The sequence below is a fragment of the Fonsecaea erecta genome (assembly GCF_001651985.1).
Source record: "Fonsecaea erecta strain CBS 125763 chromosome Unknown Scaff4, whole genome shotgun sequence".
Taxonomy (NCBI): Eukaryota; Fungi; Ascomycota; class Eurotiomycetes; order Chaetothyriales; family Herpotrichiellaceae; genus Fonsecaea; species Fonsecaea erecta.
In genome coordinates this window covers 2402582-2429671 of record NW_017387247.1, presented here as the reverse complement: position 1 = coordinate 2429671, position 27090 = coordinate 2402582, and the positions used below count along the sequence as shown (strand labels likewise).

Genomic DNA, 27090 nt, shown 5'->3' with positions numbered 1-27090 from the left:
GCACGAACCTGCGAGAGAAGGCCTTGTCACAGATAGTACATGGATAGGGACGTTCCCGCGTGTCTGCCAATGCATGAGTGATAGGCTAGCGCGGGGTAGGCCGAATTTGACGTACGAGAGCGCTCATGGCGCTTGAAGTGTTCAGTCTTTGTGAAACGGCGGCCACATACGGTGCACTGTCGCAAGACCATGACTTGAGCATATGTGGAGGGACCTGTGCGACGATGTGGGAGATGTGTTGAATTGGGAAAAGGATGTGGGAGCGGTGGAGGGAAGGTAATGAGGTTGAGACTGTGTAATGGGCGAGCAGAAGACTAGTCAAAGTAGGCAGGCCCTGGAGATCTGGATGTTTCGCCCGTCGAGCTCGGGGGGGTCCTCGTTTTGGCCACCGTCAGAGGGAGAACCGGGGGAGGGAGGGGGAAAACGAGATGGACGAGATAGACTCGTGTGGCTCCGACAGAGGGAAAAGTGGAGGAGAGGCTCCAGTGAATGAAGATGATGCCAGCGAATTGGGAATAAAGAAAAGGAAGAAGAAGATGGTGAGTGGGTGGATGGTGGTTCAAGGGCCCGTGGATCCTAGGATTGAAGGATTCAGGGATTTTTCTGGGGTTCCCAAGCGCAGTTGTCCGGACCCGGAGAATCTATGGACCGAGGGCAGCAGTGCAGTTCTTCCGTGCTCATTCCCTCTCGGTGCCTCGCTCCATCATTTAATCACTCATTCATCCCAGACCACAGTGCTCAGTATGTCCATATTGCGCCCATCGACAAGAACTCGGGACATGAGAGAGAGAAGGGAGGGCACGAGGTCAGCTGCCCCAACCTCCCCCAGCCCCAAACAACCAAGTTTCTACCGTCCACATGGTTAGTCCGGGCGCCCCCTCCACTCTCTCCCTCCACAACCCCAGTGAGTCGGTGGATCTGTCGGCCTCAGAAGAATCTCCGTCGCCCGGACCAGAAGGAGACGAAAGCTTGCTCCCCTTTGGGACTCGCCAAGTTAATATTAAAGGACGGGGATCTGAGTTACTAACGAGGCCAACGATGGGTTATTTCCGGGCCTCAGACCTTAGGCACTGCGATTCCGTTCTGGATAATTGAAAGCACCGCATCCATTCATGAATGTCATGATGATGGCGGCAGCATTCTTTTGCCTGAGGCGACTGCACCCGAGATCGACGGCCCTTTCCCCTGTTTGTTCAGCCATTACTCGTGTACCGTGGTAGGCGCAAGATCTCTCTGTCTCTGCCTCACCATGCTCGCACTCCTCGTTCAAGACAACGGCGGATCTCTCGAGTGGCCCAGTAGTCATGGTTTCCCATGCGTTTCGATGACAGTCTGAATCTTCTCACTTGACAGGATTTGGCACAAAACGCGACTGTGGCTCCACAATTGCCAAGGCGTCTCACAACACCACTCCCTCCAACCATGCCGTCGGTGGTGTTGGTACAGGTGTCGTAGATGTTCTGCTCTGCGCCGCAGCCGAGACTTCCAGTAAGGAGACAAGACAGGAAAACAAGTTTGTGAACAGTGGCAGAGGGTCAAAGGTGGAAAGAGACATGTCCCATTGTCACTATCTTCGCTGCCAGAGCCTCACATGAAAGTGGAAGAAACAGACCAAACACGCTCACTGGGATCGTCTTGGGGGTTTCCGTCGCTATACCCGGCAGAAGAGGAAGCATTGCCCGGCAAGGTTCGACAAAGATGCCTTGTATGGAAGACATGTGAATATATATATCAAGACGGTGGAGGGCAGGGAAACTTGGCTGGTTGGCTGAAGAATGTGAACACAGAGAGCCTTGCGCCGCATAGCTTCACGGTGGCAATAGCTTTTATGATGACGGAGGATGGATGGAACAGTCTCCTTCCCATACTGCCCCCGTTCAATACATACAAACATACATAAGCTTCGTTGCTGTTGGTTGTTTTATGACTTTAATGAGATTCCCCCACGACATGGGTCTTGCGGTGCATGCGGGCCAGCCAGGTCTTGCTGGTGGCGATGCGGATGCGCTTGCCGAAGAACATGAAGACGAGCAGCATGAGGTCGTTGGCCATGAGGACGCCGCAGAAGACGCCCGCGATGATGGTGACGTAGCCGCTGTCCAGGATCCAGTCGAGGATCTTGAAGCCGAAGCCGAACGAGATGGCCTGCTTGCCCAGGTTCATGGCGATCAGCATCTCCGACAGATTCACCGTGTAGCTGTCGACCGCGTACGCCAGCGAGAACGTGAAGTAGAAGTAAGCCGACCAGTTGCACATGGCCACGCCCGCGAAGTACCCGATCCAGTGCAGGTTCTCCTGCGCCGTGTACCCGTACACAATCAGCCCCGCAGGGCCGACCAACATCGCCGGCAGCAGCACGCCCAAACGCATCTCGGCCTCGCGGATCCCGTTGTTCTTCTTGGTCAGGTACGCCGCCAGCCGGTCCGACGACGTCGTGAATGGGATGGCTAGGATGTATCCGATGGCATTGCCCACGGCGATCAAGCCTGAATTGGTCTGTTGTTCACCCAGATCATCAGTCAGTTCTGTTTTCTTCTCTGCAACATCGTACAAGAGGAGGGGGGTGGGTTTGGCATTAGCTTACCTGACTCCAGTTGTAAGGAGGAGCAACAATCTTGGCAGGGAAGGTGTAGTTGAATGCCAGAGCTCCCAGACCGATGTAGATACCATAAGTCGAGACCACCCAGAACACAGACGGCACGGCGTAGTAGGTGAAAGAGCGGGCGGCGGTCATGAAAAACGAGACATCGCGATCGTACACGCCCCACGGCTTGAGGGTGGACACGAACGACTTCCGGACCGGCACAGGGCTTGCGACCTCGTGCAGGTCGGCCTCGACGCCTTTCTCGGTGGGGGATGATTCCACGGCGGCCCCGAGAATCCGCTTCATCTCCTCGCGCTTGTACCAGGTCTCCTCGACGAAGAAGAAGGCCAGGATGAACAGGGCGCACGCAAAGGCGAACTCGACGTAGAAGAACAGCCGCCACGAGTAGCCGCCTGCAAGCATGTAGCCGGCATACAGAGGTCCGGTGGCGCCCAAACAGAGGCAGACGGTGTAGTAGCCCAGCCGTTGACCACGCTCGTGCAAGAAGAAGATGTCATTGACTAGTTGCACGGGCAGAGCTTCGCATACTCCAGAGCCAAAGGCGTGGATGATGCGGCACGCCATCAAAGTGCCGTACGAGTTGCATTGGGAGCAGCCGATCAGGCCCACAGCAAACTGTTCAGTCCGAGTTAGCTAAGGATATTCGGTCACGAAGATGAGCGGACTTACAAAGATGATGGAAACCAGCATCACAGGTCGTCGGCCGAATTTGAGATAGGCGGGAACCAGAAGTAAGGAGCCAAAGCCATAGGCCAGGTTGGGATATGAAATCAGGTTTGAAGCCGTGCCGGGGTCAATCCCGAAGGATTCCGCATAGATGCCAATGTACACCGAAGGACCGAGCAATGACGAGTTTCCCAGAAAAGAGTACGCCGCACAGATGCACAAAATCATGGTCTTCTTGAAGTTGCCCCATTGTAGCGGGTCGTTAGGGTCGTCTGCTGGCACAGGGAACAGAGCTTGTCCGTAGCCGGTATCGTCGCCCTCTGAATACGAAGTGTCAGTGTATCGTGGATATTAACTTTTTCGTAAAGCTTTCAAGCCACTTTGGCTAGGGCGGCGTACCTTGGGCTTGCAGATTGACGGTTCCAGGAATCGCCTCTTCGTGGGCGTGGCTATACAAGACACAGTCATGTCAGTATGCGTGCCAATTAACCACGAGACCACAACCGGGACGGTTTGTGACTCACCTGTGCTTTAAATGGGCGGGATGGTGGCCGTGTTCGTGATCCCCCGTCATGATGGGCAGTACCTGTGGACGCTGTGACGTTTGGGGAGAGTATGGGAGAAATTGAGATGATCTGGGGCCTTGACCACGGGAACTTCAAGGATGAACTTGGGAGAGGAACGTGGTTGAACAAGAGGAAGCGAAGGCCATGTGGCAGGGGGGACAGGAATCAATCGACTTCATAAATGAAGCACAGATCTTCCCACACGGCCATATTTTTTTTAATTCTGGGGCCAGCCACCGTTGCCTCCCACCCTCCGTCGAACAGGTCCCAGTTTCCACTCGCCGGGGTCCTCCTCCGCCTCTTTGTGTACCTGTTAAGCTTGTTCAGGGAAGCATCGGTGGGGCGACGAGGGCGGGGTCTCCACTGCCCGAAGCAAAGGCAGAGAGGGAAATGTCATGGGGCTCTCTCGCCCCGGAAATACGCCAGTCTTGGGATGGGCATGGCGATAGCTGACTCGTAGCCTGGGCTGGGCATCTTGACCTATCCCAGCTGGTTTGGCCGTCGAGGAGCGGGCTCCCGGCATCTCCAGCCTAAGGGACGCGCTAGGTGACGGCACCATGATAACTCGAGCCCAGGATCTGGACGTAACGAGAACAAGCGTGAAGGATTCTGGATCGACCAGCAACGTGGATGTGCTGGATCGTCGGTGCAGGACTGCCCGTTGTCGGTCTGTTCCTTGTGCCCATCTTTGCCCGTTGCCACCTGGTCGAACGGGTCATTGACATAGCCCCCCGTCTTGTGTCCAGACCGCATTGTTTGAGTTTCGTGGACAATCCGGCAAGCCCATGTGTGCAATCAAGGTAGCGTCGATGTGATGGGTGAGGAGATCGGATGGGGACTTATCCCATCATTCAGATGCCGAGCAACACAGAACATATTGTGGAAGTGAGTCCTCGTACCGAGTAGAGGTGTCCTAACTCGTACAGCGAGGTACACACCAGCTGGGGCGTTTTTTTTTCGAGTCTTTGTGTGTTCCGATCGTCCGATTGCCACATGTCTGTCTCCCACGTTCGGGTGCCCGAAAAATGTCCCTTCCCAGGCTAATGCTGCATGAACATGCACCGCATCATATTCGTATAGGCGCGTGGGAAGCTGCCACCAAGTTAGGCGATGCCACCGGATCCTTGTCCTTTCTCCCAGCAGGCCAAACTTGAAAAATAAATGGTGCCGTCTGACGAGACAGTGGCACAGTTGGCTGCGCAGGAGCTGCACCAGTCACATTGGAATCCCGCGTCTGACTGTGTCATTTCTTGCTGGTGGTGAATAAGTTGCAAGCAATTTTAAGAAGGTAACGTGGTCCTAAAATCGGGCAGACTCAATACTATATGTATAGGCGAGGAATGTATATATATCTCTATCCACAAAACCGTCGGTTATCTATGCATCCCATCGCTTGGATTGGTCAGTAGAACGAACTCTGCGATGTCCCAGACAACCATGCAGTGCAACAAAGAATGCATCGCTAGCTGTTCAGAATTTGATTCGACCCTTGGGATCATAGCCGGCTCTGTGTGCTCGACTCACGCTTCATATCTGGTGACCAGTTAGCGTTTGGACTCGGGATCACTTTGGTGGAATAGGACACCTACCTCTCCAAGCCTCTTCTGCCTTCGCTTCGGCATCCCAGCTCCAGAGGAATTTCTGCATCTCCGGATCACCCCATTTATCGTCGTTAGAGCCCCCTGAGGACAGAACCTTGAATTTCTGATCCCGGGCTTCCTGCTCGGGACCGTCCGGCAGATGAAGAGCAGCCCTTGTCGTCAGACAGGATTGTTGGATGTGCTCCGCTCGCGCCTTTTGCGCCTTCTCGTATGCTTGAAGCGCCGCGGGGACTTCATCCTTGGATGATATTGAGGATAGGACCACTCCCAGTGAGGCCGCGTCTTCCACGGCCTGGGCAGCTCCTTGAGCAACGTATGGTCTGTACAAACATAAGGATTACATTCCCTAGAACAAACAAGAGGGACGAAGACTTACAACATAGGATGGCATGCATCTCCCAGCAACGCACACGACCCTCTGACCCATCGGAGAAGAGGCATGTGCATGCATAGTTTCCACTCCAAAACGTCCCCTTCTGGGACGAGGTTCAACATCTTGATCAGGTTTGGGTCCCAGCCTTCGTATTCTGACAGCAGATTCTTCTTTGATGTGACGGTCGTCCAGCTCTCATCGACTCGACCACGATCAGGGTGAGCAAGTGCCATATTGCTGGGTGGTGGTCAGCCTGTTTCCAATCATCTTCAAGAATGATCCTTCGATATACCCGCCGGGCTTCGCAAGATAGACTTACTATATTTCATGGTTCCGCACAGGATAGGCAATGATGTGTCTCCCGGGTCCAACCCATCGGATTGCCTTCTTCTCTTCGATATAAGGCATCAAATCCGGGTGCTTGCTCAAGGTGTCTCTCGTGAGGACGACCCTGAAGACCGCGTCCCCAGTCGGTATGGCGACGTCTTTGTCGTCTCCCAGGATCTTCGCACGGACCATTGATTTGATTCCGTCGGCCGCGAGCACCACATCTCCATAGATCGTGGATCCGTCCTGGAGTTCCACCGCCGCCGGGCTGAACTGCACGTTTTCGACCTTTGTGTTGGTCTGTAGTCTCACATTGGGGAGAGCCAAAGCCTTCTCCAGCAAAGCCATCTGCAGATCCGCACGATGCACGACAAACTGCTCGCCGTGGGACTGGTTAATTGGAACGCTGCCTAGTAGAGATCCCCCCTGCCAACGCAGGATATGGATAGCACCAAGGGCAACACCGGTTTGTCGAACTTTGGCACCTGCTCCCAACCGATCCAGGATCCGAAGCATATTCGGTGCACACTGGATCCCGGCTCCAACCTCCTGGATCTCGGGAGCAAACTCGATAATGTGGACATCGTGGCCTCGTTTCCCCAGGGCCAATGCTGCAGCCAGACCTCCAATGCCCGCTCTGGAGAGTCGACCCGTCAGCTTTTTGTCTCCCGTAGATTTACACCGTAGAACCCACCCTATTATAATCACCTTCAAGGGAATCTTCGCCCGAGCATAGTGTTTCTCCCTCGAAGCCACCCCCATGGGTGCTATAGTCAACTTTCGAGCAACGCTTTGTCGATCAAGAGCTTATTAGAGATGAGATATTCGCGACGTACAACCCTCCAACACTGCTCCAATCTGAATGGCCAGGGTCCTTGAGATCTGGTTGGGTGATAGGGGGGCAAAAGCGAGAAACCGTCTCTCTGTCGTGCACCTTCGGATCGGGAACGGTGGGAAACGCTGGGAGGCTGACCGAGAGAAAACAATTTGGAATAAATTGAAATCACAAGCGACCATGCAGGCCCCGTCAATTAATGAAGGCGGCATGTGTGGCTCGATGTCGAGAGACAAGGCTTCACACGATCAGGAGTGAGTGTGCCACGGCGCGCCCGCTCGTGGGGCCATTTGGCTCGGCAGATAAAGCTGGTGAGCTTGACCCCACGGCCATGTACACTGTAGTATGTATGCCCTCTAGACAGCCTTGGGAGATGCATCGTGAGTGTAGTGGAAGGACGCCTAGCAACAAATCGCTACACATGGCCGCCAGTACAGATTTGTTCCAGCCGGCCCGAACAACTGGAAAGATTTTGTCTTGCCTCGAAAGTCATGGATCCGGTGTCCAACTGCTGGCACCACTGGGGCCGAAGTTTATTGCCGTCCTTGCTCTTTTCGGCAGGTAGAGTTGATCTCTGAGAGGTTGCTTCTGTTTGGATGTGAATGAGTCTGAAGAGAGAGTGGATAGAAAAGGGCGTCACCAGTATTCTCTGCTGCTCGTAGAGCCAGAATGGGAAATGGTCTACACCAACCTCACCTTGACAGCTCGATCATGCCCATGGATCGTGGGAATTTGTATGTTTCCACCATTAAGCTGGGATGTTCAATTCACAAATTAAAACTGTTATGTAGATAGAGGTCGAACCAAACACGGAACTCGCAACATTGTTTCCCATCCGTTCACACCCCTTGTACCCAATGCCATGAGAATCCCTCACATGCAACAAACCAAGAAATCAGACAATGGCAAAGGGGGAGTCAAGTGCCGAATGATAATACAGGAGGAAACAAAGACCACAGAACCAAGACCCCCGGATACCTGGTGTGGAGCAAGAAACGAAGCCATGAACCCCGATTCAACACCCAACGTGTCCCGGTCCTTGTGCCTGTCCTCCAACAAAAGAGCTGGTACCAAAGGGATGATCAGTAAAAAGCATAGGGAAAACAAGATGAAACCCCCGAAGAAAAGAGTCCACTGGTGTTCGCTGGCCACCTTTTCATATGCATCCCGCTCCTATCCATGCGCTTCACTATGCACCCTCCCAACATGAATTGCTCAGCAGTCCGGACCCCCGAAGATTTCTCGTATGCCCGCCTCGCTATGCAACACCCCCCTCCGATGCATTTCATGACTCGAACCCCCAAGAACAAGATATCCGACTGTGCTGCCACTGTCCTGTGCTGTCCTGTGATCCAGGTGGCGACCAAAGAACTGAGTGTACAAATCTCAGGAGTAGAGTCGGAACCCGTCCAACTGATGCGTGTTAGAAGAGAGGAGATCGCCTCTTCGATGATCAACCTCAAACCTTTTTTGGTCTGCTGTCTGCTTTCTCTCCCCTTCAAAGCGTTTGACTCTGTCAAAGCCCTACTGAAACCCTTGGGTCCATTGTCCACCTCCCTGCCCCTGGTTCTGTGGAGCAGGCCATCCTTGCCCATGTTGGGGATTAGGCTGCATAAACTGGTTTTGCCCGCCCATGGGGTAAATGCCTCTCTGGCCAATGCCGAGAGCGCCATATCCGGCAGAATTGTTGATCGCCTGCAGTCCTGCTCCAGGCCCATACAGCTGCTGGCCGCCGATCCCACCAGAACTCCCTTGATGGTGGAGCAATGGCATCTGGGGTGGCTGCATTTGTTGCGGATGAGGGGACGGACTGGCATGTGTGCCGCCCGGTAAAGGCGAAGGAATTTGTCCTTGTGCTAAGCTGGGCGAGAATTGAGGTGTCGTCATGCGATGAACAGCCGGTGACTGGTGAGGCTGCGGTGGAGGGGCTCCCCAGCTCTGCTGTTGCTGTTGCTGCTGCGACTGCGATTGCGGCGGTGGCGGCTGTTGTTGTGGGTTGATAGTGTGAGGGAAGCCTCCACCTCCAAAAGGCAATGGCTGTTGTTGAGAGCCAGGTTGCGAGATGGAGTGACTGGACGACGATCTTTGATAACCTGGGTGTTGAGGGGTGTACTGGGATGATTCCCGCGAGAAGGGTTGCTGCAGATTGGGTTGGCGGACGGGTGACTGGATGGGAGGCTGTTGATGGGGGAAGGAAGGAGGATTCATCGATGACGGCAGAGGCTGGGAAGGATGCGACATGGAATTGGGCTGAGTCGACGGGACGTCGCTCGTATTGAACCTCGGGGACGTAAACGGATGGGCCGTCGTCGCGACCTCAGCTTCCGCTGGTGGAGGTGTTGAAATAGGCGGCTCATGTGGTCGGCGCCAGTAGTCTTCGACAAGCCCTCGCCGGTATCGGTTTTGTTGGTTGATAGTTTTGCTGTATTCGGCTGCGTGACTGGCTTGGCTGGCTAATTCCACGTCGGAACTCGCTCGAGTGAGATCCTGATATGGCGGGCCGGTTATGTCGTGTCTCGGTCGCACAATGTCCTTGTACCTCGACTCATAGGCCGGGTCGAAGGAGGCCATTTGGCCCATGGTGGATGCAATCCCCGCATGAAGGGCTGGCGGCTGCACAGCGCCGTAGCCCGGGCCATTGCTATAGACAATGTCACCGTAGGCCGCGGCGACGTTGGCGCGGGCATTCAACTGGTCTTGAGCCGCCGCTTCTCGGGCTCTTTGGGCCCCGGGTCGCTTTTCGCCAGCAGGATCTTGTTCGGTGAATCCTTGCTTGATCGCTTTGGCTTCCCAGTAATCGTCTCGCACTCTTCGGCCGTCTTTGATGACGCGACTGCCAAACTGACGAAACATCGAGCGCGCCGTCACTACAGCGATCTGACGCGACCGGTACGAATAAGGGAGGATCTCGCGGTTGACCAGCTCTTCCTTCTCCTTGACGCTGGCAATGATCTTAAACAAAGACCGGTTCTTGTTGAAGAGAAGATACGAGTCTCGATACTGCAGTTGACGCGCGCATTCCGTTGCCAACATGAACAACTTCTCGCCCCTTCCCGGGAGGGTAAATGTCCTGATCTTGTACTCCCGTCCACCTCGAAGGTAGCCCAGTTGGTCGATCTTTTTCTCGCCTGCCTCGTCGTACTCGCGTGGTATATACTCGTCGCCTTCGGGCTGCAGCACATCGCTGGTGTGGTCCCTCACCGTCGGTAGTGCTTTGAGGGTCGTTTTGGCGAGGGCACGCGGCGGTGATGCTTGCACCTGCCTGGAGGCTGCTGCTTGGGGCCCTCCTTGATGTCTGGGCGTCTGGTTCAGCTCTGGTGACGTTTGGCTGGAGGGTGTTGGGAGAGCATCGGCGCTGGCACTAAAGTCGCCAGACGTTCGGGGTGTTTTCGACGGCCGACCGCGTTTGCGCGGGCCTGGTAGTGGGGTTGTTAGCACATTCCGACGCGTTCCCAAAGCTGCATCGCGACTCACCATCATCATCGCCAGGATGATACTCGCCATAGTGTTCGGGAGATCTGCTTCGTTTGATGCCGCGCGGGCCTGATTCGGCCGATGACTGTGTCAATCCACCTGTTGCGCAGCAGCAGTCAGTGAAGGCACGCGACAGAGAATTTCGACACAGGAAGACTCAAGTCAGGTCGGCGATGCGCCCCATTCATCCATGGGTGACGCCGTTGCTCTACGCATGTCGAGAGATGTTCCCAGTGGTCGGGCTGGGGAAGCCAATAGAAAAAGGCATACCACTAGCGTTCAAAGCTGCAGGATCGATGGTTCCTGCACCATCGCTCATGTCGCCGATACCATTCAGAGCATTTGTAGGCTGACGAGTAGGTGGATAAATGGACATTTCAGCACCGCGGCGATGAAATGGTGGTGGTGGTTGTGGTGGTGGGAGAGAAGATGGTGGTGATGATGATGCGCAGGCTCTGCACCCGCATCAGCACGCCAGGAGCTGCCAGGCAGCACAGAGCCGGGTGACCCAGACTTCAAGGGTGAGGGAGGGTGCCTGCGTCTGATCAGTGCCTCCGCTGCTCGCCTCTTGAGCAATGTGCGACAACAGGAATATTGAAGTGCAACGAGGATGGCGACGGCGACGGGCAGAAAGACAGGCGCGGGAAGCAAGGCGTGCACAGGTGCAGAGCACGGTTGCAGGCGTGCAGCAAAAGTAAAGTTAGCGAGGATGACGAGGGTTATGCTGGAATGAGAGGCCGCGGCGGGAGGTAGATTGGTGGAGGTGGACGGCAAAGGATGCAGCTCGAGCTGGGGGGAGTGTTTAGTGTGGCAGTAGTGGCTCTTGTGCCAAAAAAGAGGCGCTGTTGGTCGGCCGGTTTACGGGTTACGCCAGTCGGTCGGCCAGTGGGTGGGTTGAGGGTTTTTGATCTGTGCAGCTGCGTGTCGCAAGGTGCGGAAGTACAAGAGAAGAACGGGAGATGGCGCTCGGGGCCTGCAAATGCAAGTCAAGAAATGGTTTGTTCCCTCTTTTTTTTTCTTCTCTGTCGCCTCCTCGCACCGACCTCTCGCTGACTGGTTCCTCGGTTCCCTCCCTGTGTCTAGGCAAGGCCGGTCTGTCAAAATTGGTGGTCCCCCCGCCCAAAATGGACAGTGTGTTCGTAAAATGACGACTTTTTGCCGAGGAGACTCGAGGTTTGGGCGGCTTAGGGACGCGCAGTTTAGTGGTGGCGATAAACCAGTTGATGACACGTTGGACTCGATTTGTGAACCGAACCCGGGCGGTTGATGACGGTTGGATGGAGATGAAATCTGGGGAATGTGCGATCAGACTGAGGAATGATGATGCTGGAGGATAAAAATGGAACTGGATGAGATGACGGCTTGATTTGATGGCTGATGGTAAGTTAGTGGTTCTGGGACAAGGGAAGTCGGATCAATGGTTGATGTGTACCCTTGACTGTATGTAGGAACGGGCACTTTGGGGGATGACCGATTAGAACATTTACTTGCGGCAAGCCAGGCAGGAATTGGTGCGAGAGTGTCTAAGCTTAAGGCGGGCGTCCCAGGTGGGTGCCCGGCAAAGAGGTTTAGGGTATCTCGGTATCCTTGCACTCATTGGAAGGCCAGGTGGATCTCTCGACTGGACCAACTCGATACACTTTTGGGGGGGTTGATGTTTTGAGGTATTTCCGCAGTACTGCCGGGGCAGCTAGGCGATTAGGCTGGGAGCCGAAGAGCTGAAGTGAGCAGTGGTCAAATCGGCGAGGACGAGGCCAACGGTTTCTTGATGATTTGAGTATTGATTCGATGGTAGAGGGCTGAAATGCTTTGCATCACATTGGATAGGCAAGAGTAGAGCCTCGCAGCAAAGATGTGCGGGAGATGTGCAGCCAGACAAGGCGCCAGAGGGCGAAAGAGGTGGGAAGGACGGAGGAAATGTCGAGAGGGAGGGTGGCGGGGAGAGCGAGAGGGTGTGTGAGTGAGAAGCAGTCAGCCAATACTACTCGGTGCAGGACCGCCAGTGAGGGACAAGAGCGACACGAGGTTTGGATCGATGGTCGAGTCGGGGAACTGGTGGGGATTAGAGTCTGTCAGGCAGGAGTCAGAGGATAGGATGATGGTATCAATCAAATTGTCATACACAGAGCAACTATATTACCTATTACCTCGTACCTCTGGGTTCTTCTGGCTGGTTGTCGTAAGGGCTACCCAAAGTGCGGGCGTGCATGGATGCTCGTGCGCGCGGGTGGCATATGCAGATGCTTTCCTGCAGCAGCGGGCACGGCAGCGTGCGATTGAATGCAGCAAGGAGCGAGATACGGTTTAGGCGGCACATGCGACCAGGGTGGGTTTAACTAAACTAGAACTTTGGGGGGTAGGAGTGGAACAAGAGGAGTTTAGAATAGCAGTCGAAGGGAGAAAAGGCCGGGCACTGGACAGCAATGCAGGGAACAGGGGTGATTGCCTCTCGTTGATATACGACGTACGTCAACTTCTGCAGACTTGGTAGTCGCTCTCCTCTTGCTGGGCAGCGTAGATAAACCTTTCCATGCACACGACACTCGGGCATTGCCTTGGCTACCAGGTACCTCATCGATCCAGGCTCAGGCGGTAGCTACAGTACCTACCTAGATACCTAGATACCCAGGGACTCCGAGCATCCCCAAGGGCCGCGTACTCGCTACCTACTGTAGGTATACATACTTCTGGGTGAGAAGAGGGGCGAGCCTGGTGCTCGTGGGCAGTGGGCACTGAACTGACTCGGGTGCTGCAGCCAACAGCCACAGCGACAGTATGAGAGCTTCCGGCGAGGACCCGGGGTCCACCCAGTCAGGCAGTCAGGTGGGCGCGGCGGGCGCTGTGGGCTCCCATGGGCGCTATGGCCTCGGGTGGACTGGACAAGGTCTTGGGCTAGAAGAGGTGATGACTCTAATGACTCCAATTGACTCTGACTAGGCTCCCATTATTGGGTGTCTTTCATCATCCACCGATGCTTTCCCAAAACTCAATCGCCGTTCAAGAATGCTTCCAACACGACTGCTATCCTTTCGGATCCTCAATTCAGGCTTGTGCCGGCGAACGAGCCACCTGAGAGAGCATAACGCGAGCTAGATCCATTCCTCTCTCTTTTTTTTTGGCGCTCATGCCCTCATCGCATTGTAGCCTGCCGTGGCATCCCACCATTCAGCTTGCGACGCCCCGTCCTCGTTCCGGCATCTCAGGTCATCTGCCCCTCCATGAAGCAACCTTCAGACCCCTGTCTCGTGGCGGAAATGTCTATCCATGGCTCCCTTCTCCTTCGGTCACAGCGACCAGCTAGCAGCACCATCCACTCATCATAATATGGCCCTAGCAAATCCCAGCGAAGCTCTGAGCCATCGCTAGGCTATCCCTTCCCTCCGGGTATCGTCGATTCCCAAAGAGCGCAAAGGTCCGGCGCTCTGACTCGAGCCTTTCCAGGTTTCTGGCCGCCATCGTGTCGGCGAGTGACCTTCAAAACATCTGTCAGCTGATACCATTGGCCAATCGCTCCAAGATTCCCATGACCATCCTCGAACCATTCAGCTCTCGACCTTGCACCCACTACCCTGTCGGCACCTCCACACGCTCCTCGTCGTGCAACGCCTCCACACGAACTTCCCTGGCTAGAGCGGCTTCTGACCCAAGCCACCGAACGTCCTCTGAGTGACCCTTTCCGTACCAAGTACTGTGTAAGCCCATGAGCGGATGCTCCACGGAAGCAGTGCTCATTCAGGAATCTGTCCTGCTGCCATTCTGACTGGCCCATGCCCGTCGGCTCAGGCTGCTTTGCCCCAGGTCTGATACTTTACCTCATCCTGTTTGACACTGAAGAAGTATGTAGGTATGCTCATATTACTGTCGACCCGAAGAAGACCGGCGTCCCAGACGGCTGTCTTCTCCGCCGTATTTGTGCTTACTGTTATCTTTATCCCTACTGGCGTTTCTTCGAAGATCCAGCCGTGGAGTCTCGCCGTTGGGAAACATGTTTGTTTCCTCGTCGTGTCGGTGGCGTTGCTTTTACAGGCATGAATCTGTCTGCTCATAGACTAGACTAGGGATTTCTGGCTCTCCTCCTTGCGATGTTACTTCTCCCTGACGAATCATACTCTCTGAGGCCGCCTTCACCCAGACAAGCGCGAAATTTGTCATGTCTGAGGCGACTGCCATGGTGCCTCGAAACTCAGCTGAACTCTGACAGAATCATCAAAGCGCCTGGTGGCCCGAGCGTCGTGACGTTCAGCTCCAGCGCTGCCTAGCCATTGGGTCCTTCGCACTTGGCCTTACATCTGACAAGGGCACATCTGGGCGTCAGTAGACGCGACATGATTGCAGAAGTATCCCCTTCCTAATGAGGCTAACTGGGCACTCATCAAAGCAAAAATGCCTACCTCATTCTGCAAAATTTCGACATCAGTCTCGATCACGCAAGCTTGGCGAATCAACCATTGTTGGTGGCAGAGTGAACCGATACCAGGCATATACCTGGCAGAGACGGCCCAGATCTTCGACAGGATAGGATCAGTGATTCCCCCTCGTGACAGTAGTGGTCGTTTGGGCCGAAACTTTCTGACAGGCGGTGTGAGCATCGGGATGAGATGGAAGCTCACGGCTCGCTCACCCCGAAGTGCTTCAGACGATTTGTTTCTGGAAATATCAACATTCAGAATTGCTCCCTTGCGCGTGCAGCCTCGAAAACATGGGGTCCGCGACTAGACTGAATGAGCATAGTCCCCGAAGCTCCCTCGAGTGACTGAGAATTATCGGGAGTAACATGATATCAGGAGGAATTCTTGCGATTATGACTGGAGAGACTGTGAATGGCCAAGGGCATTGAAACCCAGCACTGGCGGAAGGTCTGCAGATTGTGGTTGATTGAAGTTGGATACTCTGGTTCAAGCTCAGAAACACCAGATTCGAGCATGAGAAGGTCTAACGCACCCTTTAGCGATTGGTTTTAAGGAACTGTCACTGGGTCCAGGCGAGCCACCTGCAACTCGCTGATCGGGCGAGCCTTAGCGGCCTGGGAATCACCCAAGATCAACGCTGTCTGGGGGACCCTCTTCGGCCCGCCCCAGGCTTGCTTGCCCATGTGTGCTGGTTCTTAATCCTGGTGGTGTGGCCTTCAGCAGCTAGGTACTCGTACAGCAAGCGAGTCCGATCGGCGTTGTGCGTGAGTTTTTCAACAACCATAATGCCTGACCCTGGTTTACCTAGCACCAGGCCTAGAGAAGAGCAATAGGCACAAACACCATCCCACCACCATGTGGTGGATGATGGCTTAGCCCGGTTTGACTTCTTGCTTTTAGCTGCATCCCAATTTCGAGGCACCCGTCCTGTCACGTTCTGCGCTCTCTTACACACAGTCGGAGCTTGGGGCGTCCTCTCCTCGTAGTGTGGGTGAGAGAGGAGAGACCATGCTCATCACAACCATGACACCTTGGCTTGATATTGGAGGCTGTACGTCGAGACGAGGGTGGCGGAACGACCCAGTGAGCTAGGCTGCTCCATGCTGGATCTCTGGTGTGACCCTCTTCGACACCCTCCCGGAACAGGGCAGGAGGAGCTGGGCCTCATCGGCGTGGTGACGCCGCGGAAGAGACGATGCGAGCCGCACTTGCAGCGGCCACCACCTTGCTCCTAGTCCTTGTGATTGACGTGCATTTGGCCATGCAAGATCGGTGCCCCCTCCCCCCCAAAAGGTTGTGTAGCCTGGTGTGCTGTCCAACGATGTTTTGTGTCGTCGTCGGCGTGTAGATTCCTCCGTTTAATCTCCTCCATCCCGTTGCCACGCCGCCCTGAAATATCAGACTCTGTATCACTTTCCAACCTCGCCTCTTGTCTTTGTGCTTCACATCGTGGGTTTGATCTCCTGTGGTTCAATCTTTCTGTCTCGGCGCGCCGATTGGCTCTCGGGGGGTTGGGCGTTCCCAGCTTTGAGGTTCGTGACACCAACGACAGTCAACCGGGATTTACTAGGAGCGTCGCAGGTCAAGGAGGACAAAGATGCAGAAGAACAAAGGGGCAGGAGTCTTCCACAATCCCTGAGTCCCGGACCGACCGTGGCCCCTTGCGGTCTGTTTCATGTGTACAATCAGACTCATCATTATTATTGAAAGAGTGTTTCAGTGACAGGGCACTTCCCAGAAATTGGTGGGCCAAGTGATGGATGAAGCCAACGCGACAAGGAGAATCTAAGCTACGAGCACAGCACACGGTGCGACAAGTCATGCCAGGCAGAACGCAGCCTGCCTCCTTGAGTCCTGCCCTGATTCGTAATCCTGATTCAATCTCCGAATGCTCGATTCCACTTCGAATTGGTCCTGTCAACCTGTACAGCCATTCATTCTTGATCAGTTACTCGCTGCTGGACTTCAGCCATGCGAATAGGGTGCCTCTGCATCTGATTTTGTGCTCTTTTTTTTGTTCTTCCAAGGGGTTTTCGGGTTTAAATGTGCACACCTGGGGTATCTCAGCTCTTTCTCGCATCGTAATGACAAATTTCCACCTGTGGCTGGGTTCACGTTCACCAACGCGTTCGTAGAATCTTGCACTCATATGTGCGACAAGGCCACAATGTCCCATGTTTCATCAATGCCAATACATAGCAGCAATCGCTCTGTTGTTGATACAATTCCGTCCATTCACACTTCCAACGCCGTTCATGAAACTTGGTACGTCGATGGGTACAAGGAGCCTTTGACATCTGTCAACCTGCAAGACCTTGGGGCTGCAGCAATCGCGCGGACAGAGTTCCATCTAGGGATCGACAATCTTCCGGGTCGAACTCGGCTCGTCCAAATTGCGCCACGAGCTCTTTATTGAATCCTGCGACTGAAAGCCATTCAGCAAGAGCAGTGTCATCGCTGTTGCAAGCAACAATCGCGTCAGAATGGAGGTCGACTGTGATTTTGGGCTCCAATTGTCGCAAGTTGATTAGCATTTGGATCGTCTGCGCAAGAGCCTCACCCCTATCTGCATAAAATCCTGGTTGTTGGTCCAGGGGCCAATGAATCACCTCACGATTCCCATCCCAGCGTCGGAACAGCCAGCACATGCGCTCTACACAATTGAGCAGGATGAATGCCACCAAAAATGTTTCGAAATTGTCGCTCTTGCGGCGAGATAAGACTCGCTGTTCGAAGTGATTCATGGCACTTTTGCAGACGGCGTTGGCGCGCTTCTCAATCGCCGCTCGAAATTGTAGAGTCAACACGCGATAAGAAGCCGCCATTGTTGTCTCACTGACTGGAACCCGCTCATTGTCAAGACCGCTGTTTATCGCGAATTGAGCTTTTAACTTGTCGTCAATGAGCATTGACGTAGCGGCCCATAGTTCGATGACATCTGAGACAAGATTATCCTGCTTGTCAACAGGGACGCTGCTTTGTTGTAGTTGTTGGATAATCTGAGCAATCTGGAGACTGGCCTGCATCACAGGAGACTGTTCTTGATCCACAAGTTTTGGAGCAGTTGCGTGAAGATATCGTTCGACCTTCGGCAGTAGACCGTCTGTGTCAAGCTCCGCAACGATCACAACTTCAGTGTCAGAAGGCTGTTGGGTGCCATCACCGACGGGAGCCGGCCCAGTGTACTCGCCTTGGAGGCCCTTCAGTACGAGCTTCTTGTCCGCGAAGTGGAAACAGTCGATCTTTCCTGCAAGTGGCGTCAAAGCGACTCGAGTCTTCAAGGTGTTCATTTCTCGATAGGCCAGAACTCCATGAAGCTGAACAAAATAGAGTGGAAAGGCATCGTTAAGTCTCGTTCGCATACACGTATTCTTCCACAAACGAGGGCTTTCAATCGCGGCACAGGTTTGACACGGTGTCTCCTGAGAGCACGTCTTCTTAAGCATGCGGCATCGCAAACATGCGCCCACTTTTCGAAGCAAGCGCACTTCCTTACGGCGGTCAGGTGCAAATCTGCCACGGACCTTGGGCTTCGGCGCTTCCGCATTGTCAGAGAGTTGAGAGGGTCGTCCATTCGGATTCATCGCAAGTGGTCTGAGATGTTGGCTTGTAGACACCACATTTTGGGACGGTAGACCATCAGTTGTCCTTGAAGAAATCGGCACGAGATCTGTTGCATGGATAGGCTGCGTCGGAGTAGGAATGCTCAGTGGCTCCATTGGCTGTGTCCCAAGCATTGCTGGCCAGGGAAATCGCTGTCGACCCTGAGAGGGGAAGCCATTTTCATTAAGGCCTCCAAGAAGTGCGGAGGGGACATCATCCGACATGTCCAGGTCAGTAGGCATGATAGAGCCGTTATCAATTGTCGCATTTGCTGTAGCCGCAATCGTTGAGAGATCCTGCGGATGGGTGCTGACAAGTGGAAGACCAGCCAAACCACCTTGGGGAGCTGGAGGTAGATTGCCAATGTAATGGTAGAGTGACGGCAAGCTTTCGGGCGTACTAGTAGGGAAGGCTAAGCAGTCTAGATCAGTGTCCGCCTGGTAAACGACAAATCCAAGGGAGACGAACCATTATCTTGAACATCTGTACCATCACCATGCAGGAGAGGGTGAGCATAGGCGCCTGCCTGAAGCTGAGGATCAAGTGCGGCGTCCTCTTGTGGCCGTAGAATTTGGTCGTGTTGTCCATTTGGGTCTTCAGGGATGGAAACGGCGTTACCTCGTGCATTAATATCGACGCGACGAGAAGCTTCAGCTAGAACATTCAAGCCGTCGAAGTTTTGTCTACTCCGACTCAGGGGCAGCCCGACAGTGTTACCGCTCTTTTCTTGACCTGTCGCTCTTTCATCGTTCTCAGATGTCTCAGGGTTGAAGGTCGGGTCAATGTACGGGTGGACATCGGGGAGGACGAGATCGTGAAGCCGCAAGATGATTTTGGCGCGCTCAGAGTTAGAGATAGCTGGACACTTTTTGGTCAAATGGCTGACCATGGCTTCACTGCGCCCTCGTGAAAAGAGCTCCCCACATCGTCTACAGGTCTGTTGATAGCGGTTCGAGGCATCACCAATTTTGGATCCGCGTTCGAAGAACTCCGCCATCAGCGGGTTAGGACGTCGTCCCATGATTAGGGATTCTGCCGATCCTTGCCTGAGGATAGTCAGTACGGCCTGGCTGCATGATGTCGCGTGGATCAAGATCGACTCACGAGATTGGCTGATGACTGAGTGTCTCCGCTGGTGGGCAGAAAGCGGACGACGGGGTTGGACAGGCAGTGGACAATGATGCGACAAGGAGACAAGGTGGTATTGAATGGTGCCAGACCCAGCTCACAGCCTCGTTTAAGACGTGAGCTAGGACCAGTATAGAACATTCGAACACGACAACGGTGAGGAAGCGATGAAATTGTTTCGAATTGTTTACGAGGCTGTAGAGAACAGGAAATGTTGGCAGAATTTTTGCGGCTGTTTAGGCGGTGTTGGAAAAGCAGGGCGGTGAAGAATTTAGTCGCGGTGTCTATTGGCTGTCGGCTACTCCCGCGCCAAGCTCACGCCAAGGTCACGCTTGTGTGCATGTTCCGAAATCCTGGATTGTGGGAGGCACGTCATTTCTCTCCACTCCTGATCATGCGAAGAGGCATCAATGATGGGGACAAGACTGCCATGACTACCTGCCATCAAGTCTTGTTAGTTTTCACGCGTTCCTTTCCTCGGGTCGTCGGTATGGGACCCCTAAAATCTCAAAAATCCGCCTTTCATCATGCCCTTCGAGCAATGTCCCATCATTGATTCGTTGTCGCCCACGTCCCCTCATAACATCTCTGAATAGCCCATGCTGATTCAATCTCATCTGGTTTCGACTTGCCAGGAGTCTGATGCTCCGATTAAATAGGTCGTTCCCCGTGAAATAGATCAACGCTGCTCCAAGCTCAGTCCAAGGCACAAAGAGGAAGTCGATCCTCCGCCAAATATCGCAGCCCGGCAAGGCGGAAGCGCCATGCCACTTCGACGAATCGTCATTCGGATGATGGCCCCCAGCAAGTGCCACTTTCAAGAATCCTTGAGCCATCAAACCAGGAATAACATTATGCAGCATCAAGGTGCGGATATGGCTAATACCAGCCTCGGGCATCTGCTATCTCTGTTAGCCTTACCCGCGTGCCCGAAGTGCTCTTCTGAACAACAAGATGATTTGGAAAAAGGGGAACTTACAAAAATGATGCAGTCAATGTCCCCTGAATCTTTGCTGCCTCGTCTGTAAGAGCCTCCGATGATCAACTGAAAATTGGGATCTGCAGCCTTGAGTGCTTTCTCTACAATGGCGGCGTGCTGCTCGACCTCACCGCGAGGGATTCTCTGCTGGAAGTCTTCATAGTGCTCGATACCCACTCGCTGATTTGCAGTCAATTCGCCTTTCTGATAGACATCATCCAGGGATCGATAGCCTTGCGCGATCCACTTCTTTGCGGTCGTCTCGCCAGCGCCATATACACCCATGAAGAGTTTGATAATCTGGTTTCTTGGGTCATTCTGAGCATACTGAAGGCGTTTATACTTTCCGGTAGAGACAATCTCTTCGATCTGTACTGCAATGCTCTCGCCGATCCCTATAGCTCGAGCTTGATGACTGGTCCGAATCATCTGACCCTGCCTTCGAAGCTTTCCTATGGCTTGCCGGAAAGCCCTGGTCCGCCATTGATCTCCAGTCTGGTCATAAGAGGTTGCCATTTTTTGTAGCTTCTCCATGGTCTCAGCATTCGCGTTCTCGCTACGGCTTCCCCCATCATGGCGTTCCATACACAGAAACCCCGCGTTCTTCTTTGGAGCCTTTTCGTTGCTGCGCTTTTGCTCCAGCCTGGACCGGGATACGAGTCCATCACCATTCCCAGAGTCTTCGTCAGAGTCAAAGTCTGGTGGCGGATCGACGCCTTTTTGGACATCACGTATGGCAATCTCAAGGGCATCATGATCCACTTTGCCTCTGGGTTCGGGCTTCAGATCCTTGGTCTCACGTCCAGATACCCGCTGAAGCTTAATGCCGCTGCTTGTTTCACTGGCATTCGCGAGCGGTCTATCTACCTTTGAGCCGTGCGTGATTCTTCCATTGTTGATGATAGGTGGAACATGACCGCAGCCGGTCTCTGGCACGATATCTGAGCCTGCTACCTGGAAGCGGGCCCAGTGCGTTTCGACGAGAAACCCAGACCTCCAACACTCAAGAAGCCATCTCTGTCGCAGAAGAGTCGGACCCTTCTAAGTATATTGTCAGTACAGCAATTATGATACAAAGGTGTCACGAACTGGTATCTGCTTGGACGGGAAGCATTTGGCAACACCTGTCTTATCGAGATCGTCCTGAGTAACGATGATATGTGTGACCTCTTCCCAGAATTCATGTGCCCACTGAGCGCCAAATTGGATTGCTTGGTGGATGCGAATGCGCGTCCCCGAGTCATCATCATTATTGGGGACGAAAACTGTGCTATGTATCAGCCAATTGAAGGGCGCCCATCGGACATTTGAACACACAGAAAACAAGTCCTTTGAAGATCTGTTGATCAGGAGGGATGCTTCGCATCTTGACCCGTTTTGGTAGGGGTTTTAATCTGGGGAAGCCTGATCCTTTCATTCGTGCCTCTAAATTTGAAAGGTCTGTCACGTTTCCTTTCACCCGAGGGGCTTTCTTCGTCTTGGATGGGATTGGTGTCTGGGAGAATGACCCAGGGCGAAAAGGTTGCACTTCTGAGTCTTTCTCGTGCGGCAGAATTGTTTGTGACAACTTCCTCTTCTGTCCATGTCTGCCGTAGTCAATTGTTTTCCGGGTAGGATCAGTGCTAAGTGCTCCGGTATTGCACATGAGGGAAGTTCGTCTGGGGGGCTGCCATGGCAAATTCAGCTCCGTTTCGCTTTCTCCATCGTCAAGGCTGTCCAGGCGGTACAAGTCTTTGAAAAACTGATCTTTTTCTTTCTTCTCCTCGGAGGACAGCATCTTTGGAATATGTCGCTGGCGACATGGATTTGTCCTTCGTGGACGCAGGCGCTATATATATTATGGCCAGATGCGGCGCAGGAAGTGACAAGAACATGACTTCACAGTTGACTGCGTGACAGTGACAGCGGACACAATGGCGAATCAAGGCGGGGTGAGGTGGGACGAGCCGTTGTTCCTTTGTTCCTGTGCCCATTCACGGCGGGACACGATATCGACGCGCTGTCACATGATGCCAAGCCATGATTTTGTAGAGAGCTTGCAATTGCGCTGGAGCTCAATGCTGATCTACAAGTACACATCCATACTCAAGTCCACGAATTGCAGTGTGGGAGTGGTCAGCGGGGAGGTAAATTCGACCACAAGCAATTCGCAGAATGAGTCGCAAAGACGTCCTCAGTCTTTTCATCTCTCTCACATTGCGCCCCCATAGCCGTTGCGCTTTCCGACTTAAAAATGTGTCTCGCAGAGCCTCAACCTCGAATTCACCTACGACGGAGAAAGCCCGAATCGAAATCAAGAAACCCACCATTCCCCTCCACGTCGGCCTGGACCGAAACCCCGAAAATCTGTCTGCTATCTCGAGGATTCCAATTCCACGAGGAGTGACCGGCGAGAAATTCACCCCCTCGGCCCTAGCCCGCCCACTCGGTCTCGAACACCCCCCACGACCAGGCCAAAACAGTCCCATTGACAATCGCACTCTCCGCGAAAGACACGAAGACTTCACAAGCTACGAGAAGGCTCTCGAGCGGCGGCGGGTATACTTGCGGACATTCTTCCGACCTTATTTTCAAGAATGGCGACGAGTTGATCATTTCAAGGGAAAGAGTTTTGTCTCAAATCCTCGTTTATTCAAGCGCGAAAAGGCTCTTTATTTCCCCAATATTTGGGGCCGAACACTGGCCGCCGAAGGTGACGGACCTCAAGGAGGACGAGACACTACTCCGATCCTTATGGGCAAGGTCTCCGTTATAGCTATGCAGTCGGGCCACTGGGCAGAAGAACAAGTTGACACCTTCATCAGTCTCAAAAGTAATCCGGAACTGAACAAAATGATGGAAGAAAGCAACGGCCGACTGCAGCGGGTGGATATCAACCTCCAGGGCGACTGGGTTCGTGCTCTGCTCGTAAAGATGTTTAGCAAACGTTTGAGGCAGACCATCCCAGAAGAACGTTGGAACAAGTATTTCATGATCAAATTGCCTCGCGATATTCGACGCGGACTCAATGATGAGGTGCGCGACGCGATCGGTCTACTCAACTCTCAAGTTGGATATGTATATCTGGTGGACTCGAGCTGCAAAATCCGATGGGCAGGGAGTGGTCATGCCTGGGAGGGTGAAGTGGAAGGTCTGAATGCTGCAGTTCGGAGACTGCTTCAAGAAGAACAAAATTTGGGACAGACAGCCTCCCAAACAACATCAAATCGCCCCAAGTCGGTTATCCCAAAACCAAGAGTCCCAACGCCCGAGATCGATAGGTCGACAGCTACTATGAACAAGGGTAATGCGAAACCTTCAGCCATCACAACCTGATTCTAACACCAAAGGCGATCGCCACCGAAAACCTCCTTGATTCGTCATAACATTCATACATTGCTTGCGTTACTGCTCGCAATTTTCCGGTCTCATCCTAAATTGTTTGCAAGAACATCAGCACTTTCGTCGCTCCATGGGACGCGCAGGTGATGCGACACTACCCTACGAAGACTCGTAAGGTTGATACTTACCCACACTTCGGACACGGCTGATCTGCCTCAGCCCCATCAAGGATCTCATGCTGAACCTTGCATTTCTTCAGATCCATCCCTTTGACTCCGCCGGTTCTTGGAGGGAATTTGTTACGATTTGAGGCTTTGTCGCACATGGAGTGGACGTAGTAGGGTGCTGGCCTGGCTGTGCCGGGACAGCAGCTGAAGTGGTAGGTGTAGTATATGCACATGTCGTTCGAGAAATCTGTCCGGGAATGGAAATTTGGAAGGAAGCGATTGGGAGACGGCCAGAGATATTTTCGGTGCTTTTTGTGGGGGGCAAGAGGTTGAAAAGATTGGGGAGAATCGCGACAGGTTGATTCGCTAGGTGATCCGGTGAGCGTTGACAACGATTGCAACACCTATCGCCCTGTGCCTTCAAAATATGTTTGGAAAAGATGAATCGGCTTCTTGTTGTCGTTGGGGGTCTGAACAGGTGGTTTCCCGTCTGAGGTTGATTCTGAGGTTGACTCTTCGGCTGAGAAGGACTGAAGAGATTGATCTTCCATATCCTTTAAGGCGATGGTTTGCTCTCGCCGTGCGGATTGCCCTTCCGCGTCGACTTTGTCTCACAGATTTCGGCGCACGCCTTTGCCCATTGTTCTCTTGTGACAGCCCGCAGATTCAAATGCAGAAATTCCGTGGTGGCTTCTGGCAAGGACGGCTGCAGCCACAAAGACAGTCGAGCGTTTTGTTGCTTTTTTTTCTGTTCCCTTTGTTATGACGTTGACGGTGGACCAAGTCCAGACCACACAATGGAGAACGGGTCTGCACTTCCGCACCGAAGTATTCTCACAAATGGGCGGACAGAAAGAGCAAGCAATATGTCGTGATGTCAACAGTGTCGCCCCAAGACGAGCAAAGGCAAATATGTGGCGGCAAATGGATTGATTTTCGGCGAGGCGAATCAAGAAGTTCTAATAACTGCAGAATTGAGCAGGATGCTCGGCTTGTTTCCAGGGCCAAGATGGAAGGGGGAAACCACCCGAATAAAGGGTGTATTGAATAGATTGGTTAAGGTGGACAGGATCTTCGTCCAAAAAAGATGGTAGAACGTCCCGGTCCACTCGGAAAAAGGTGAATTGGATTATTCTTGTTTTATTTTTTCAAGCCAATCGCCAGATATAAGAGTAATTACTCCACTGCTACAAGGGCCATTGACGAGAATAGAGGGAGGGGGGCAAAAAAGCACAGATGCAAGGGCATAAGAAGAGGGACACACACATGGAGAGAGAGAGAGAACGAGAGAGAAAAAACTCTTACATGAAGAGAAGTGTAGCTTGATCAGATCCCAACCGTCTGCGGATTCGCCTCCTCGCCTTGTTTTGTTCTCCTTGTCCCAGTCGTAGTAGTAGTTATCACATATCTACTCCGTGCCTATGTATGTACTGTAGACCCAGCAGAGATTGATCGAACACCATACATAATATGTATTTGATCTCCGCGTCTTCTTTCGGCCCTTCTCCCCCTTCCCGGCGCAGGGAGTATTGTTCGACCATGAGTCCCATCTGCGCCCAGCATACAATAACGCATACATACAGGACATCCACTCACCCATAGGTGCCTAGGTAGGTAAGCAGGGCCTCAACAAGCGGCCATTCGTACCTAAAGTACATACATACCTCCATACTTCCAGGGAACCTTAGCTTCTTTTCCCCCCTCCCCACCGCATCGCTCGCCGGCTGCAGGGACGTCAAGGTTTGTGCAACTGGGCACCTACTTGTAGCTAGTCTGTCTTTCAGTCAGGACGCAGTAGGAGGCGATCCGGGAGAGCGGGATTTATTGCCTCACCCCCTTCTGGCCCTCGAGTCAACTGCCACTCACTGCCAATAAGTTTACATTGATGTGGGAAAAGGGCTCTTCCCTACCCATTCTAGGTCCGTCTCCCCGGGGGATCAAGCAGGTTGTCATAATACATACTGTAGGTCATTCTTTCTTTCCGACGGCACGAGGCACTAACGTTCATGATCCAAAGGAGGGAAAAAGCTGGACGGGAAATATTCTTTGATCGTTCGTTCTTGCAACTCTCATGCTACTCTCCCTACGTATCTCTCCCCCCAAAGGTCCTCAGTTCAGCCGGAATGTTTAACCCCCCTTCCGTGTTCGCTCTCGCTCGCATCTATTATCCCCAGGGCCTAGCGTCTGCCAATAGAATATTCCGGAGTGCGACTCACAGCATAACCATATGATCTCCTCTCCACGAGAGAGAAGCCGTACCTGTGTTCCTGTTCTTTTTTTCCCGACGGGTTCTCCTACAGGGTACCCTAACCTGATTCTTCCAAACGGGATGCGTGCGGGAAGCTCGTTCCCATGCATGTAAAGTATGTATGTGGTGGCACGGAGTCAGTCTAGTCAATCCCCCCACAGCAAGTCCCAAAGTATGCATGTAGTACGCCGGCGGGAAGTATGTACATACACAGGCTGCTGTGAATCCGCACGTGTGCTCGTTAAATCATCATGGGACGATTGACCGAGCCCATGGGAAACCGCCGCCTCCGTTCGCCATTGTGAAACCCTACCTAGACCTGTGCTTACGAGTACAAGTGCGGGAAGGGAAGGCAAGGCAAGGGAGGGAGGGGAGGGGGGAGCTTCGTATCTAGCATCCCCATGCGCGCCCTTCGTATAGGGATGTCCAGCGGTCTTCTCATTCGTGCGGGAAGTCGCCGGGACAAAGCGAACAGAGGAGCAAAAGGCCTTGCGAGTCGACAAGCAAGCCGTCGAAATCAAACACAATGTCTCCCTCAGAGGTGGGAAACGTCATCGGATAGTATCTGGTTAGGTGTGCCTAGGTGGGAAGAATTTGTGTCTATTCCGGGAACCGCCAAATGGGCGAGCGTGCGGCGGGCGACGCAAGTAGTAGTCGTATCACCCAACGCCCTTCCCTCTCTGATAGCCCAACATGGATAGTTAACAAAGAACCTGGTGGTGGTGATGGTGCACGAACGCGCGTCGTCGATTCCTCATCCAACGTTCCATGATACCCATGCCGTGAAT

At 53.4% G+C, this 27090-nt stretch overlaps 5 protein-coding genes across 5 annotated transcripts; 1 reads left to right on the top strand and 4 right to left on the bottom strand.

Moving 5' to 3' along the window:
* Positions 1–1929: 1929 nt before the first annotated feature.
* AYL99_05638 (hypothetical protein) lies at positions 1930–3845 on the bottom strand (the record flags this gene model as incomplete). Its single annotated transcript, XM_018837150.1, has 5 exons — positions 1930–2496; positions 2585–3220; positions 3275–3591; positions 3671–3720; positions 3796–3845. The coding sequence occupies 5 exons, from the start codon at positions 3843–3845 to the stop codon at positions 1930–1932; spliced, it is 1620 nt and encodes a 539-aa protein (XP_018694003.1).
* Positions 3846–5332: 1487 nt separating this feature from the next.
* AYL99_05637 (hypothetical protein) lies at positions 5333–6900 on the bottom strand (the record flags this gene model as incomplete). Its single annotated transcript, XM_018837149.1, has 5 exons — positions 5333–5370; positions 5427–5758; positions 5815–6048; positions 6131–6775; positions 6833–6900. 5 exons carry the CDS (start codon positions 6898–6900, stop codon positions 5333–5335), a joined length of 1317 nt encoding a protein of 438 aa, XP_018694002.1.
* Positions 6901–8497: 1597 nt separating this feature from the next.
* On the bottom strand, positions 8498–10823 carry AYL99_05636 (hypothetical protein; the record flags this gene model as incomplete). Its single annotated transcript, XM_018837148.1, has 3 exons — positions 8498–10389; positions 10448–10546; positions 10718–10823. The coding sequence occupies 3 exons, from the start codon at positions 10821–10823 to the stop codon at positions 8498–8500; spliced, it is 2097 nt and encodes a 698-aa protein (XP_018694001.1).
* Positions 10824–17156: 6333 nt separating this feature from the next.
* Positions 17157–21932, bottom strand: AYL99_05635 (hypothetical protein; the record flags this gene model as incomplete). Its single annotated transcript, XM_018837147.1, has 6 exons — positions 17157–18871; positions 18928–19505; positions 20272–20486; positions 20567–21607; positions 21656–21831; positions 21884–21932. The coding sequence occupies 6 exons, from the start codon at positions 21930–21932 to the stop codon at positions 17157–17159; spliced, it is 3774 nt and encodes a 1257-aa protein (XP_018694000.1).
* A 788-nt stretch (positions 21933–22720) lies between these two features.
* On the top strand, positions 22721–23881 carry AYL99_05634 (hypothetical protein; the record flags this gene model as incomplete). The annotated part of the gene is made up of 1 exon (XM_018837146.1): positions 22721–23881. The coding sequence occupies one exon, from the start codon at positions 22721–22723 to the stop codon at positions 23879–23881; it is 1161 nt and encodes a 386-aa protein (XP_018693999.1).
* Between the last annotated feature and the right edge of the window lie 3209 nt (positions 23882–27090).